The 17790-nt window shown below is 38.5% G+C and overlaps 1 protein-coding gene across 1 annotated transcript in view; it reads right to left on the bottom strand.

Moving 5' to 3' along the window:
* The window catches only part of LRP6 (LDL receptor related protein 6), a 168707-nt gene that overhangs the window by 87401 nt on the left and 63516 nt on the right, over positions 1 to 17790 (bottom strand). Inside the window, exon 3 of the mRNA XM_052640462.1 lies at positions 7806 to 8003. Within this exon, the coding sequence (XP_052496422.1) occupies positions 7806 to 8003 (198 nt within the window). The remainder of the gene's footprint in view (positions 1 to 7805; positions 8004 to 17790) is intronic.

Raw genomic sequence — 17790 nt, 5'->3', positions numbered from 1 at the left:
TATTTCCTGTAAGAGACTTAGGGTTAACCAAATCATTCCTAAGGTATGATTTCTTTTAAGGTGGAACAGTTTTCCAAGAATGCAGTCAGGGTGGGATTTTTCCCCCCTTAGTCCTCATCAGTGGTCATAAGAAATAAACATACATATTTCTGTGTATTTTTATAACTTACAATAACTAATGAGCTCACACCAGTATTCTCAATTAAAACTCAGAATTATCAATTTCTCTTAAACTCCACAATACTACATCTATACATCTTTTCTTCCACTTAGAGAGTTCTACATATTTATTGGCATTTGAATTAATATATCCAAAAATTACTCACTTATTTGATCCAAAATTAAAAATATTTATACCAATACACCAATGTAATTACTATAAAGGGTTAAACAAAATCTCTGTATGTAGTACCTGTACTTCACACTCTGATTTTTTATTTTACTCCATTTTTTCTTTTTTAGCTATGCTGCAAAACATGCATGATCTTAGTTCCCCAACCAAGAATCGAACTCATGTCCCCTGCAATAGAAGCCACGGCACCTTAACCACCAGATGGCCAGGGAAGTCCCTTCATTCCAATTTTTCAGAATGGTACTTTATTTACATTATCTAAACATACAATCATTACATACCATACTCTCAATTTTAACCATCCTTTAATTTTCATACAAGTTAATTATATGTTTACTGCTCTTCACCAAGCCTTATTTTGTTATCTTGCTCATCACTGTGATTATCTAAAGCTCAGCCACTAGTTCATTTTCACAATGACTCAGGGAAATAGTATTTCTTGATTTCTTTCATGTTCATAACAGTTCATCTATAGCTTTGTATAAGGAAAGTCAATTTTGCTGGGGGTAAAAATAATTGGCTCACACTCTCCTTGAGTATCTTTTAAAAATACTACTTCACTTAATTCTGACGGAGTGTTGCTGTGAGAAAGCCTAATGTGAATCTAATTTTCTTTTCCATTTGAAAAATTATTTATTTTACTCTTAAAGGCCCAGAGAATATTTTCCTTTTTCTACAGAGTAACTTTACGAGAATATATCTTGGTGCTGTTTGCTTTAACTTGTATTACCAAGTACATAATGTTCTCTTATCAATCTGTAGATTCGAATCTCCTTTTAAGAAACTTTTCCTGAATTACAGTTCCTTATATTTGTTCTCTTACTTTGCTTAGCTTACCTTCCTAACAGGGTTTAGTATCTATGTGTTTTTCCTTCTTTGCCTATCTTTAATATTTGTCACTTTCTCTCAAATCCTTTTCATCTTTTTCCATTTCTTTTTAGTCCTTAATTTCCCCCCCTTTACAACTTCAATTTAAAATCTTTTTGGGTAAGTCACTCTTGTGTCCCTTCTAGTTTAGCTGGCTTTTCTGAAATTAGTTTTTTCTTTTATTTATAATTATTTCCTCAGTTCTGGTATCTCATCTCGGAACTTTCTCATTCTAACTTATGTTGGTCTTTGATATGTAATATTGGTGTCTCAATTCGTGATAGTGCATTTTAAAGTGGAGGTTTGATCTGTTCTGGGCTTCCCTGGTAGCTCAGCTGGTAAAGAATCCGCCTGCAATGCAGGAGACCCCAGTTCGTTTCCTGGGTCAGGAAGATCTGCTGGAGAAGGCATAGGCTATCCACTCCAGTATTCTTTGGCTTCCCTGGTGGCTCAGCTGGTAAAGAATCCACCAGCAATGTGGGAGACCTGGGTTCAAACCCTGGGTTGGGAAGATTCCCTGGGGAAGGGAACTGCTACCTACTCCAGTATTCTGGCCTGGAGAATTCCATGGATTGTTTAGTCTATGGGGTCACAATGAGTTGGACACGACTGAGAGCCTTTGGAACAACAGACTGGTTCCAAATAGGAAAAGGAGTACATCAAGGCTGTATATTGTCACCCTGCTTATTTAACTTATGTGCAGAGTACATCATGAGAAACTCTGGACTGGAAGAAACACAAGCTGGAATCAAGATTGCCGGGAGAAATATCAATAACCTCAGATATGCAGATGACACCACCCTTATGGTGGAAAGCAAAGATGAACTAAAGAGCCTCTTGATGAAAGTGAAAAAGGAGAGTGAAAAAGTTGGCTTAAAACTTAACATTTAAAAACTAAGATCATGGCATCACTATTCCATCACTGCATGGCAAATAAATGGGGAAACAATGGAAACAATGAGAGACTTTTTTTGGGGGGGCTCCAAAATCACTGCATGGTGACTGCAGCCATGAAATTAAAAGATGCTTGCTCCTTGAAAGAAAAGTTATGACCAACCTAGACAGCATATTAAAAAGCAGAGACTTCCTTTGCCAACGAAGGTCCGTCTAGTCAAGGCTATGGTTTTTCCAGCAGTCATGTATGGATGTGAGAATTGGACTATAAAGAAAGCTGAGCACCAAAGAATTGATGCTTTTGAACTGTGGTGTTGGAGAAGACTCTTGAGAGTCCCTTGGACAGCAAGGAGATCCAACCAGTCAATCCTAAACGAAATCAATCTTTAATATTCATTAGAAGGACTGATGCTGAAGCTGAAGCTCCAATACTTAGGCCACCTGATGAAAAGAACTGACTCATCTGAAAAGACCCTGATGCTGGGAAAGATTGAAGGCAGGAGGAGAAGGGGATGACAGAGGATGAAATGGTTGTATTGCATCATTGACTCGACGGACATGAACTTGAGTAGGCTCCAGGAGTTGGTGATGGACAGGGAAGCCTGGCATGGTTAAGTCCTTGGTGTCGCAGAGTTGGACACAACCAAGCAACTAAACTGAACTGACTGAACTGAGCGTCTTTCACTTGATCTGTTCTATAATCATATTTTTCTGGGGAGTTTTCTACCTAAGGACATTATTTTTCTTTTTGTTCTCCCCCCCGCCCAGCTTTACCAGGTATAATCAACAAACAAATCTGTATGATAAACTGTATACAGTGATGATATGATACACATATGCAAGAATACTGATCCAGCTATTTATAGTATCTCACACACTGACAAGGGTTTCCTTTTTAGGGTTTTTTAAAAAATGGGAACATCTATTTCCTCCAACTCCTTGACAGCCAGTTTTCTTTTGTTTCTATGAGTTTGTGACATTTTTTAAGATTCCACATATATGTGACACACCCAGTATTTGTCTCCCTTTATCTGGCTCGTTTCACTGATCACTATGGCCTCAGAGTCCGTACATGTAACCACAAACAGCAGGATGTCCTTCCCTCTCATGGCTGAACGATATTCTACTGAATGCGTATATTCCACATCTTCTTTATCCTTTCAACCACTGACAGAAATTTTGATTGTTTCATGCATTGGATACTGTGAATAACGCCACTATAAACATGGAAGTGCAGATATCGCCTCAAGATTGTTTTCATTTCCTCTGGATAAGAATTCCAGAAGTGGGATTACTGGATCATATGGAAGTAATATTTTAAATTTTTGAGGAGGCGCCATACTGTTTGCTTGAGGTTTCAAACACATGCTCACAAAGTCATAACCAACACCCATGTCAAGGAGCTTGTCTCCTGTTTCTTCTCTAAAAAAAGTTATAGTTTCAGGTCTTATACTGGCGTCTTGAATTCATTTTTAGTTGACTTTGCGTGTGGTATAAGACAGGGATCTAGTTTCATCCTTCGGGTGTGGATATCCAGTTTTCTCACACTATTTGCTGAAGATGCTACAGTAACTGTAACAAAGACATTAGTTTCCCCACTGAACATTCTTGGCTCCTCTGTCATAAACTGACCAAATATGCTTGGGTTTGTTTCTGGGCTCTCTATTCCATTCCACTGATCTAGTGTCTGTCATTACGCCAGTACCATACCACTTTGAGTAATACAGTTTGCAAATATAGTTTGAAGTTAGAAGTATAATGCCTCCAGCTTTATTCTTTCTCAAGATTCCTTTGGCTATTTGCATTTTTTTGCAATTCCACACAAATTTTAGAATTATTTGTTCTACTTCTGTGAAAAGTGCACTGAAAATCTGATTTGTGCACTGGACTGCACTACATTTATAGATGGATTTCCACAGTATGGATGTTTTAACAAATTAATTTTTCTAATCTGTGAGCATGAAATATCTTTCAATTTATTTGTGTCTTCTTCAATATCTTTCATCAGCATCATAGTTCTCAGTGTCTTTTACTTCTTTGGTTAAACTTATTAGGTATTTTTTTGTATGATACAATAAATAAGATTGTTTTCTTAATTTCTCTGACAGTTTGTTATGAACATACAGAAATATAGGTGATTTTTGTATACTGATTTTGTATCCAGCAATCTAACTGAATCTGTTTATTAGTTCGAACAGTTTTGTGGTGGAGTTTCCAGGATTTCCTATGTATAACATGAGACCATCTGCAAATAGTTTTACTTCTTCCTTTTTCCTGAGATGCATTTTCTTTCTTTCCTTGCCTCATGACTCTATTTAGAACCTCTAGCACCATGCTGATTAAAAATGGCAAGAGTAAACAACATTATCTTGCTCTGACCTTAGATGAAAAACTTACAGTTTTCTACTTTTGAATATATTATTAGTTGTGGGTTTGTCATACATAGCTTTCACTGTTGAGGTATGTTCCCTCCATACCCACTTTGTTGAGAAGTAATCATGAATGGATGTTGAATTTTATCAAATGCTTTTTCTGCATCTATTGAGATGATCACACGATTCTCATCCTTCATTTTATTAATGTGCTCAATCACATTAATTTGCATATACTGAACAATCCTTGTATCCACTTGATTGTGGAGTATGATCCTTTTAATGTGCTGCTGAATTCAGTTTGCTAGTTCTGAGTTGAGAACTTCTGCAGCTAAATTCGTTAAGAATATTGGCCTGTAATTTTCTTTTGTAGGTTTCTTGTTTGGTTTTGGTATCAAGGTAATGCTAACCACATAAAATGAGTTTTTAAGAATTCCCTCCTCTTCTATTTTTCAGGAGACTTTGAGAAAGATTGGTATTAATTCTTTTTCAAATGTTCGGTAGAATTCGCCAGTCAAGTCTTCTGGTCCTCTACTTTTGTTTTGGGGAGGTTTTTGATTACTGATTTAATCTTCTTTAATTGGTTTGTTCAAATTTTCTATTTCTTCATGATTCAGTCATGATCCCTTTCTTCTAAGCTGTTCAACTTGATGGCATATATTGTTGACAGTAGTCTCTTATGATCCTTTGTATTTATAGTTGTAACGTCTCCTCTTTCTGATTTTATTTCAGTCTCCTCTCTTTCTTATTAAGTCGAACTAAAGGTTTGTGTATTTTGTTTCTCTTCAAAAAACCAACTCTTGCTTTTTCACTGATCTTTCCTACTGTATTTTTAATTTCTATTTCATTTATTTCCACTCTGATTTGTTATTCCCTTCTTTCTGGCAACTGTGGGCTTAGTTTGTCCTTCTTTATCTAGCTCTTTGAGGTGTAACGTTAGGTTGTTTATTTGAGACTTTTCTTGTTTCAAATGTAAGCATTTATCACTATAAACTTCCCTCTTAGAAACCCCATAAGTTTTGGTATGTTGTATTTCTATTCTCATTTGTCTCCAGATATTATTATCCTTTGACAGCTTCCTTCAACCACAGTTTTTTCAGGAGAATCTTGTTTAATCCCCCATGTAATTCTGAATTTTCCACTTTTCTTTTGTTTTTAATTAAGGTATAATTGACATACAACATTAGTTTCAGGTTTACAACATAATAATTTGATACTTGTATATAATGTATAATGATTGTAACAAGTCTAGTTAGCAACCACTGCATACCCTGCTAACTTGAAAAGACGCATGCATCCCTATGTTCACTCAACATAATTCACAACAGGAAATGAAAAGGAAACAACCCAAGTGTCATTAATGGTGGGATGGATAAAGAAGATATGCTATAATATGTACAACAGAATATTAGTCAGCCATACAAAAGAATGAAATATTACTAGTTTTGACAATATGAATAGACTTTGAGGGCATCATGCTAAGCGAAATAAGACACAGAAAGAGGAATACTGTACAATCTCACTTATATGTTGACTCTAAACAACAAACAACTGAACTAAAAACCAAGCTCACAGACAGAACAGATTGATGGTTGCCACAGGCAAGGTATGGAGGCTAGTGAAATGGCTAACAGGAGTCAAAAAGATACAAACTTCCAGGTATTAAAAAAAAAAGTTAAGTCCTGAGAATGTAATCCACAGCACTGCAACTATAGTTAATAATACTATCATCTTATATATTTCCAAGTTCAGTTCAGTCCCTCAGTCGTGTCCGACTCTTTGTGACCCCATGAACCACAGCACGCCAGGCCTCCCTGTCCATCACCAACTCCCAGAGACAACCCAAACCCATTTCCATTGAGTCAGTGATGCCATCCAACCATCTCATCCTCTGTTGTCCCCTTCTTCTCCTGCCCTCAATCTTTCCCAGCATCAGAGCCTTTTCCAGTGAGTTAGCTCTTCGCATCAGGTGGCCAAAGTATTGGAGTTTCAGCTTCAACATCAGTCCTTCCAATGAACACCCAGGACCGATCTCCTTAGGATGGACTGGATGGATCTCCTTGCAGTCCAAGGGACTCAAGAGTCTTCTCCAACACCACAGTTCAAAAGCATCAATTCTTCGGCACTCAGCTTTCTTTATAATCCAACTCTCACATCCATACATGACCACTGGAAAAACCATAGCCTTGTAACATTTCAAAGTTATTAAAACAGTAAATCTTAAAGGTTCTCATCACAAGAAAAAAATAAAAATATTGCAACTATATATGGCAACAGATGTTTTCACTTTGACAAATTCCTTCAATTATCTAAGGCTTTCTGTTTCTGCTGGGGTCTTAGAATGAGACCACTAGAAACCCAAATAATCTTCCAAACACAAGGACATCAAGTGTCTTTAAAAATATGACCACAACAACCTTGTAAATCAACTACTTTTGAATAAAAAACTTAATTAAATTTTAAAAATCTGAACATGATCTGAGTAGGAATTCCATGTTTATATATCTTTGTCTTCTGGGGACACCAGGATACAGCAAACCTGCAGTAGGTTTTCTCCTGATCTAGAGGTCAGCAAACCAGAGTCCACTGGCTCAAAAATGTTTTACTGGAACAAAACCATGCCCATCCCCTTAAGTATTCTATATAGCTTCTTTCACACCACAACAGCAGAGGTAAATAGTTGCAACAGAGATATGGCCCACAAGGCGTATAATGACTTGGCTCCTCACAGGAAAAATTGGCCAACCCTATCCTGGTTTAGAGGTTTATCAAATAAGCTTCCAGAAACAGCACCTGGTAGGCTCTGTCGGCAATTCGAAAGGATGAACTCTTTGTCCTTCTAGGAGTCCAGCACATTACAGAATGTTTAGTATCCCTGGCCCGCCAGGGAACTAAAATGTTAGCAGTACTCCCAGTCTCCGTGTCAACCAAAATTCCCCACACACTTCCAAACACTCTGGAAGAGAGTGGAAGTATTATCCCTGATTGAGAACCACTGAAGAACTAAATTAGCTCAGAGTAAAGAAGGAGAAAATACAGTCCATAAATTCTAAATGCCACCAAGACAGATGAGAAATGTCATTACCTTTATAAAAAGCAAACTAAAAAATCGATTCTTCTTCACCTTTGACACTTAAGCCAAAAATATGTTAACAACTTCTTGATAAAATTAGGCTTTATAATTTGATTACTCTATCATGGAGCTGACTTAAAGTGGTTTTTTTTTTTTTTTTGCTTTACAATACTGTATTGGTTTTGCCATACATTGACATGAATCTGCCACGGGTATACATGAGTTCCCAATCCTGACGCAATCTTACCGATTCGTTCCATCCAGATTTGATCGGTGAATGAAATTAAGTTTTGCATCTGCCCAATAAAGCTTCCGTTCCTCATAATCCAAAGTCAGTCCATTTGGCCAGTAAATTTCAGTGTTTATTATAACGAAGCGATCTGAACCATCCATTCCAGCACGTTCTATCTTTGGTACTTCTCCCCAGTCTGTCCAATACATGAACCTACAAAAACATATGAAAAATAAACCCATGACATAAGCAGGTTAACTACCAAGTATCTTACAATCATCACTACCGGATAAAGAAAGCTCTCTCAGAAACACTAAAACTGAAATTCCTAGAAATTGTTATTGAAATTTTAATCATCTATCTTTTTGCTTCCATGATGGTAATAACTGATTCAAGTCCAGCATCATCCATGACAAGATCCATGTGATCAAAGCTTTTAGGAGAAAAGGGTATTTACACTGTCTCAGTGTATCTCCCCATAAATTATTAATAACGTAAGAGAAAATAAACTTGGTGGACAACACCTTACTCACACCATCCATCATCAATTAAGAAAAAAACTGGCATTATGTATGTAACATGTTGGGAAAAAATGTACCATTTTTTATGTTAAGTTCTCTTACACAGAATTTCTGCCCAAAAATGCATAACTTGAACAAAATTATGAAGGAAACAGACTACCAAATTAAAGAACATTCTAGAAAACAACCACCTTTGACCATATCGATGTTAATAAAGTCAAAGAAAGGCAGAGAAATTAATCTGGGTAAAAGGAGAACAAAGAGACATAGTAACTACTGCATACAGTGTATCAATCTGGTCTGATAGGTTGGGGAAACTGCTGCTGCTGAGGCTGCTAAGTTGCTTAAGTCGTGTCTGACCCCGAGCAACCCCATGGACGGCAACCCACCAGACTCCCCCGTCCCTGGGATTCTCCAGGCAAGAATACTGGAGGGAAACTGCTACAAAGATATTATTGGGAAACTTGGCAAAATCTGACCGTATGTCAAATTCTATAATAGAAATGTATTAATGTTAATTTACTAGGTATGATCATTTTACTGTGGTTTGGGTAAAGAAAATTTCACTGTGAGAATGCAAGACTTCCCAGTTTCCAAACAGTCTTATATGCAAGATAACCTTACTAAATACTTTTTTTAAAAAGACTGCTTAAGGTGATTATTATAACACAGTATTATACAATATTAGAGCTTTATATACAGAACCATAATATATGACAAAGGTAGCAAAACAGAGAAGGAAAAACAAAGATTAGTACTGAAGCAAAGTTTCTGTATTTTACTGGAATTAAATTAGCATTAATCTTAAGTCCAATGTGATTAAAAATGACATTATAATCTCTTAACAAATACTAAGGAAATATCTAAAAAATTATAGCTAAAAATTTAACCAAGAAATTAAAATTATACCCTATAAAAAATCTGCTTAATGGAGGCAGTAAAGTTAAAGCAAAATAACAAAAAAGCAGGACATAAGGAAAACTTAAATTGAGGAAAGTAGAGAAAACCACTAGACCATTCAGGTATGACCTAAATCAAATCCCTTACGACTTACACAGTGAAAGAAAGTGAAGTTGCTCAGTTGTGTCCGGCTCTTTGCGACCCCATGGACTGCAGCCTATCAGGCTCCTCCGTCCATGGGATTTTCCAGGCAAGAGTACTGGCGTAGGTTTCCATTTCCTCCTCCAGGGGATCTTCCTAACCCAGGGATCAAACCTGGGTCTGCCGCATTGCAGGCAGACTCGTTACCATCTGAGCCACCAGGGAAGCCCACGATTATACAGTGGAAATAGAAATCCCTTACAATTATACAGCGGAAGTGAGAAATAGATTCAAGAGATTAGATCTGATAGAGTGTCTGATGAACTATGGACGGAAGTTTGAGACATGGCACAAGAGACAGTGATGAAGACCATCTCCAACAAAAAGAAATGCACAAAAGCAAAATGGCTGTCTGGGGAAGCCTTACAGATAGCTGTGAAAAGAAGAGAAGCGAAAAGCAAAGGAGAAAAAGAAAGATATACTCATTTGAATGCAGAGTTTCAAAGAATAGCAAGGAGAGATAAGAAAACCTTCCTCAATGATCAGTGCAAATAAACAGAGGAAAACAACAGAATGGGGAAGACTAGAGATCTCTTCAAGAAAATTAGAGATACCAAGGGAACATTTCATGCAAAGACAGGCTCAATAAAGGACAGAAATGGTATAGACCTAACAGAAGCAGAAGATATTAAGAAGAGGTGGCAAGAATACACAGAACAACTATACAAAAAAAGACCATCACAACCCAGATAATCACAATGGTGTGATCACTCACCTAGAGCCAGACATCCTGGAACGGGAAGTTAAGTGGGCCTTAGAAAGAAAGCACCACTACGAACAAAGCTAGTGGAGGTGATGAAATTCCAGTTGAGCTATTTCAAATCCTGAAAGATGATGCTGTGAAAGTGCTACACTCAATATGCCAGCAAATGTGGAAAACTCAGCAATGGCCACAGGACTGGAAAAGGTCAGTTTTCATTCCAATTCCAAAGAAAAGCAATGCCAAAGAATGCTCAAACTACCGCACAATTGCACTCATCTCACACGCTAGTAAAGTAATGCTCAAAATTCTCCTGCTGCTGCTGCTAAGTCACTTCAGTTGAATCCGACTCTGTGCGACTGCAGAGATGGCAGCCCACCAGGACCCACCGTCCCTGGGATTATCCAGGCAAGAACACTGGAGTGGGTTGCCATTTCCTTCTCCAGTGCATGAAAGTGAACAGTGAAAGTGAAGTCGCTCAGTCGTGTCCTACTCTTAGCGACCCCATGGACTGCAGCCCACCAGACTCCTCCGTCCATGGAATTTTCCAGGCAAGAGTACAGGAGTGGGGTGCCATTGCCTTCTCCGAAAATTCTCCTAGCCAGGCTTCAACATTACATGGACTGTAAACTTCCAGGTGTTCAAGAAAAGGTGGTTTTAGAAATGGAAGAGGAACCAGAGATCAAATTGCCAACACGCACTGGATTATTGAAAAAGCAAGAGTTCAAGAAAACATCTACTTCTACTTTACTGACTATGCCAAAGTCTTTGACTGTGTGGATCACTACAAACTGTGGAAAATTCTTCTAGAGATGGGAATACCAGACCACCTGACCTGCCTCTTGAGAAACCTGTATGCAGGTCAGGAAGCAACAGTTAGAAATGGACATGGAATAACAGACTGCTGCCAAATAGGAAAAGGAGTAGTCAAGGCTATATACTGTCACCTTGCTTATTTAACTTCTATGCAGAGTACATCATGAGAAACACTGGGCTGGAAGAAACACAAGCTGGAATCAAGACTGCCGGGAGAAATATCAATAACCTCAGATATGCAGATGATATCACCCTATGGCAGAAAGAGAAGAAGAACTAAAGAGCCTCTTGATGAAAGTGAAAGAGCAGAGTCAAAAAGTTGGCTTAAAGCTCAACATTCAGAAAATGAAGATCATGGTATCTGGTCCCATCACTTCATGGCAAATAGATGGGGAAACAGTGGAAACAGTGGCTGACTTTATTTGGGGGGGCTCCAAAATCACTGCAGATGGTGACTGCAGCCATGAAATTAAAAGACGCTTACTCCTTGGAAGGAAAGTTATGACCAACCTAGACAGCATATTGAAAAGCAGAGACATTACTTTGTCAACAAAGGTCCATCTAGTCAAGGCTATGGTTTTTCCAATAGTCATGTATGGATGTGAGAGTTGGACTATAAAGAAAGCTAATCGCCAAAAAATTGATGTTTTTGAACTGTGGTGTTGGAGAAGACTCTTGAGTCCCTTGGACTGCAAGGAGATCCATCCAGTCCATCCTAAAGGAGATCAGTCCTGGTTGTTCATTGGAAGGACTGATGTTGAAGCTGAAACTCCAATACTTTGGCCACCTGATGGGAAGAACTGACTCACTGGAAAAGACCCTAATGCTGAGAAAGACTGAAGGTGGGAGGAGAAGGGGATGAAAGAGGATGAGTTGGTTGGATGGCACCACCAACTCAATGGACATGAGTATGAGTAAACTCTGGGAGCTGGTGATGGACAGGGAAGCCTGGTGTGCTGCAGTCCATGGGATCGCAAAGAGTCAGACGCGACTGAACTGAAAGAAAACAAAATGACAGACATAACTACATTCAAGTAAATAACAACAATAAAATATAAATGGATTAAAGATTCCATTCAAAAAAGTAATCGTACAGGGTAAACCTAACAGGTATTTGGGAAGAAAAAACTGACAGGACTTGGCTTGAGTAGTGACGAAGAGCAGGAACTAAAGATGGTTTCTAGGTCTCTCGTCAAAAAAGAGATGCCTTAAAAGAGGTAAATATTAATAAACATTAAAATAAATACACAGCTATTAAAGTAAAAGATGTTCAGCCATATACCACCAAGCAGTATGATGTCACATTTGAGATATCACTATAACAGGAACTGTTCCTTTGTTTGAACTCTTCAATCATAAATCACATAATTTATAACTACAAGTACTTTAAGTGTGGAAAAGTTAGATTATAAAAGATAAGGAGCGATGATGTAAAGCAGAGACTCCAGAGCTAAGGTGCTCAGGCCCGCCACTCCCAGACACATGATTTTGAGCAAGTTATTTCACCTTTCTGTCCCTCATATTCCTTATAACACAAGGATTAAAAACAGACGCATGTCAAACGGTTTCTGCCAGAATATAGTTAATATATGCAAAGCACTTAGAAGCTCTATCTATGTGCTCTTGTTTTTTACATCATAAATCTCTTGTTCATGGTTTCACTTTTAGAATGAATGGCAAAGTTATTAACACAATCTTTATACTATCTGGCTCCTCCTACCCATCTCTTCAGCTTCAATTAACACCACTCTTGTCTTCATCACCTTGGGTTTCCCAGGTGATACACTGGGAAAGAATACACCTGTCAATGCATGAGATGAAGGAGATGTGGGTTTGATCCCTGGGTTGGAAAGATTCCCTGGAGTAGGAAATGGCAACCAACTCCAGTATTCTTGCCTGGAAAATTCCATTGACAGACGAGCATGGTGGGCTATAGTCCATGAGGCTGCCAAGAGTCAGACACAACTGAACACACACACACACGCCCTTATTTATTATATGCCAGGTACCATACTCCCTGGCAGTACAGGGCTTTCCCTTTACCTATTATCTTCTCTTTCAGAGTTCAACTTAAATCAAGTTATCTCTAACAGGCCTTCTTTAAATTACAAATTAGGTCATACAGTCCCATATAAGCTCTCAGAGTACTTTACATTCATAGCATTACAACTATACTTAATCATTTGCTTCATGTTTATTACCTCTAACTTACACATTTATGTTTTTGGCAATTTCTGGATTAAGAAAAGGCTTTTTTAAGTAAATGAGGAAAAAATTTTCCATTTGCTGATTTGGTAAAGTATTCCTTTTGCAGAGGCATATAAATACCTCTTAATAATGCTATTACATGAAAGAGCTCTTGTCTACAACAGCCAACAGAAAAGAAAACAACATGCTCGAAGAATAAGCTGGCGGAGAAGCTGACCAGAGGTTTCCCATGGTCACAGACTGAATCTGATGGCAGTATTTCTCCATGTCCTTTGACATGCTAATCTCATGTCTCAGTGCCAACTGTTCAAAGGTCATTCTATCAGCAGATATTTTACTAATGTTCTAGCTAACAGCTCACCTCTGGTTTATATCTCATGAAGTCAAACATAAGAAAGCTAGAATGCAATTATCCTAAGAATTCAGATCCTTTACCATAAGAGTTTTAAAAAAGAAAGCAACCAGTCAATGACAAAATACTAAATCAACCCATGTATTATTTGTTCTTTTATTACTATACACTCCAGGTCCAAAGTTTTCCTATCCTAAATGTTTTTTCCTTCTTTAAACTGAAATATAACTGACACATAACATCATGTGAGTTAAAGATGTACAACATGTTGGTTTGATACTTATATACCAAAATATGACTATCATAGCATTAGCTGACACACTTTTCACTTCACATAATTACTTTCCTTTGTTCAGTGGGAACAAATATGATCTCGTTGTTTATAAATAGTATTGTTGACTATAATCTATACATTGTGCATTTCATCTCTAGGACTTATTTACCTACTAGCTCTAGGTTTGTACCCTTAAACAACACATTCGCAATTCCTCCAGCTCCCAGCTTCTGATAACCACCAGTCTACACTGTTTTGGTAAGTTTGGCTCTTTTAGATTCCACATGTAAGTGATGCTATATAATATTTGTCTTTCTCTGACCGACTTATCTAACTGAGAATAATCCCCTCAAGGTCCACGTATGTTTCCACACATGGCAGATTTTTTCTCAATGGCTAACTTATATGCAAAGCACGTCATGAGAAATGCTGGGCTTGAAGAAGCATAAGCTGGAATCAAGATTGCCGGGAGAAATATCAATAACCTCAGATATGCAGATGACACCACCCTTATGGCAGAACGTGAAGAGGAACTAAAAAGCCTCTTGATGAAAGTAAAAGTGGAGAGTGAAAGAGTTGCCTTAAAGCTCAACATTCAGAAAACAAAAATCATGGCATCCAGTCCCATCACTTCATGGGAAATAGATGGGGAAACATGGAAACAGTGTCAGACTTAATTTGGGGAGGCTCCAAAATCACTGCTTCCCTGATGGCTCAGAGGTTAAAGCGTCTGCCTCCAATGCGGGAGACCCAGGTTTGATCCCCGGGTTGGGAAGATCCCCTAGAGAAGGAAATGGCAACAAACTCCAGTATTCTTGCCTGGAGAATCCCATGGACTGAGGAGCCTGGTGGGCTGCAGTCCACAGGGTCACAAAGAGTCAGACATGACTGAGTGACTTTACTTACTTACTTAAAATCACTGCAGATGGTGACTGCAGCCATGAAATTAAAAGATGCTTACTCCTTGGAAGAAAAGTTATGACCAATCTAGATAGCATATTCAAAAGCAGAGACATTACTTTGCCAACTAAGGTCCGTCTAGTCAAGGCTACGGTTTTTCCAGTAGTCATGTATGGATGTAAGAGTTGGACTGTGAAGAAGGCTGAGCACCGAAGAATTGATGCTTTTGAACTGTGGTGTTGGAGAAGACTCTTGAGAGTCCCTTGGATGGCAAGGAGAGCAAACCAGTCCATTCTGAAGGAGATCAGCCCTGGGATTTCTTTGGAAGGAATGATGCTAAAGCTGAAACTCCAGTACTTTGACCACCTCACGCAAAGAGTTGACTCACTGGAAAAGACTCATGCTGGGAGGGATTGGGGGCAGGAAGAGAAGGGGACGACAGAGGATGAGATGGCTGGATGGCATCACTGACTCAATGGACGTTAGTCTGAGTGAACTCCGGGAGCTGGTGATGGACAGGGAGGCCTGGCATGCTGCAATTCATGGGGTCGCAAAAAATCGTACACAACTCATCGACTGAACTGAACTGAATATTCCATTGTGCATATATACGGCAACTTCTTCATCCATTCATCTATTGAAAAACATGTAGGTTGTTTCTGTATCTGAGCTATTGTGAATATCTAACAATGAATATAGGATTACATACATCTCTTCAATTCCTGTTTTCATTTCCTTTGGGTATACAGCTGAGCTGTGAACAACAGAAATTGAAACTGCACAGGTCCACATACAAATTTTCTTTTCAACAATAAAATACTACAGTACCACACAATCCAGTCACTCTTAAGAGAAATCAATCATGAATACTTGTTGGAAGGATCATCTGATGAGAACAGACAACTCATTGGAAAAGTCCCAGATGCTGAGAAAGATTGAGGGCAGAAGGAGAGGAGGGTGTCAGAGGATGAGATGGCTGGATGGCACCACCAATGCAATGGACATGAACTTGGGCAAACTTCAGGACCTGGTGAGGGACAGGGAGGCCTAGCAGGCTGCAGTCCATGGGGTCACAAAGCATCAGACACAACTGGGTGACTGAACAGCAAAAACAGTGACAACCACACAATCCCTGGTAGGTTAAATCCACAAATGTAGGACCTCAGATACAGAGCAACCATGTATATACAAAAGGAAGACTGTAAGTTACAAGTGGATTTTCAACTGCACAGAGGGCCGGCACCCCTAACCCACGTTGTTCAAATTCAAGTATCGAACCTCCCTGGTGGTACAGTGGTAAGAATCCACCTGCCAATGCAGGGGTCAAGGGTTCAATCCTGGTCCAGGAAGATTCCACGTGCCATGGAGCAACTAAGCCCGTGCGCCACAACTGCTGAAGCCCAAGCACCCTACAGTCTGTACGCTGCAGCTACTGAGCCACTGAGCATGTGCACCTAGGGCCCAAACTCCACAATAAAAGAAGCCACAGCAATGAGAACCCCCAACACCAAGAGGAAGAATAGCCCCACTTGCCACAACTAGAGAAAGCCTGCGTGCAGCAACAAATACCCAACACAATCAAGAAAAATTAAAAATAATAATAAGCTCAACTGTATATCCAGAAGTGGAATTGCTGAATCATAAGGCAGTTGCATTTTTAATTTTTTAAAGACTTCCATATTGGTTTCCATAGGAACTAAACCAATTTACATGCCTAACAACAGTGTACAAGAATTCCCTTATCTCCACATCCTCAGCATCAGTTATCTCTGGTCTTCTTGATAATAAACATTCCAACAGGTGAGAGGTGATATCTCATTGTGGTTTTGCCTTGCATTTCCCTAATGATTATCAATACAGAGCACCTTTTCATGGCTATTTAGGTTTATTTTCTTTTGAAAAATATCTATTTAGTTCCTCTGCCCATTTTTTTAAATGGATTGGTTTAAGTTGTGTAAGTTCTTACTATATTTTGGATACTAACCCTTATCTAATATATGACTTACAAATATTTTCTCCCACTCTGTAGGGCTTGGCAGGGGGACTATTTCCTTTGCTGTGCAGAAACTTTAGTACGATGAAGTCCCACTTGCTGATTTTTCTTCCAGTTGCTTGTGTTGATCTAATTCTTCTCACTTTTACCTGTGAGTTTTTTCAATGTTCTGGATCTCAACAGTAGGAAAAAGAGGCAGGTGGGAAGATAAACTGAATATCTATGTTTATCTTTTCCCAATCAGCTATTAGACCCATAAATTAAGTGCTTGGCTAAGAAGTAGTCATGTATATGGACAACAACATAAAAATGGCAAAATCACACAGAAGATTTCTTCAAAAAAAATTGATGTTTAAACTCTAATACACAATTTTTCAGACTTTCTTTACTTCATCATTGTATATAGCATGTAACAACTCAGAAGCAGATTTACCATAAATGAAGCATAAGCAAACTTCAGGATCCCTCATGTAGGTTCATTCCAGTACCTTGCCTTCAATTTTGCACAGGAAGTCACTGCTTTGCATGACTCCACCACAGGTGAATTTCAGTTAAATAACATCACCCCACATACACACAACATGGTCAGATTTCACTTATGGTAACCACAAATTTCACTACCAGCTCCACAGATCTCTGTGCAAGTGACAGATGTGTCTCATGATCGTCATCAATCACACTCCTCTTTCAAAGTCTATTACTGGTCTCCACTCAACTGTTATTCAGCTCACACACAGACAGCAAAGTGTATGGCTGTGCTGTCTCTTTGTGCTGATAAAGCTATGTGACATTCTATGAAAATATATTATCAAAAGAAAATTGGCCAAGAAAGATGAAAGTGCAGCAAAGAAATGAAAAGTGGTAAGTATAGGAGATGAAATCTGAACTGAACATAGAGTTATAGAAGGAACAGTTCACTATGGGATGTTGACACCACTGTCATTCAAGATTCTAGACAGATACGCAGCCAGGAGAACTTAGTCAAAGCCAGCTTACCAACATAAATGAGCAAAGTGGTTGTGCCCAAAAGGATAAACACATCCCAGAGTGATGCCACCAAAAATAACTTCACATTGAAGGAACTCTTTCAGATAATTCACAACACTGAAAACACAAAATTAAATATTAATTATTA

The sequence above is a fragment of the Budorcas taxicolor genome, chromosome 5, assembly GCF_023091745.1.
Source record: "Budorcas taxicolor isolate Tak-1 chromosome 5, Takin1.1, whole genome shotgun sequence".
NCBI classification, from domain to species: domain Eukaryota; kingdom Metazoa; phylum Chordata; class Mammalia; order Artiodactyla; family Bovidae; genus Budorcas; species Budorcas taxicolor.
Note: the sequence above shows the minus strand (reverse complement) of the source record. Positions and strands in the feature narration are given on the sequence as shown.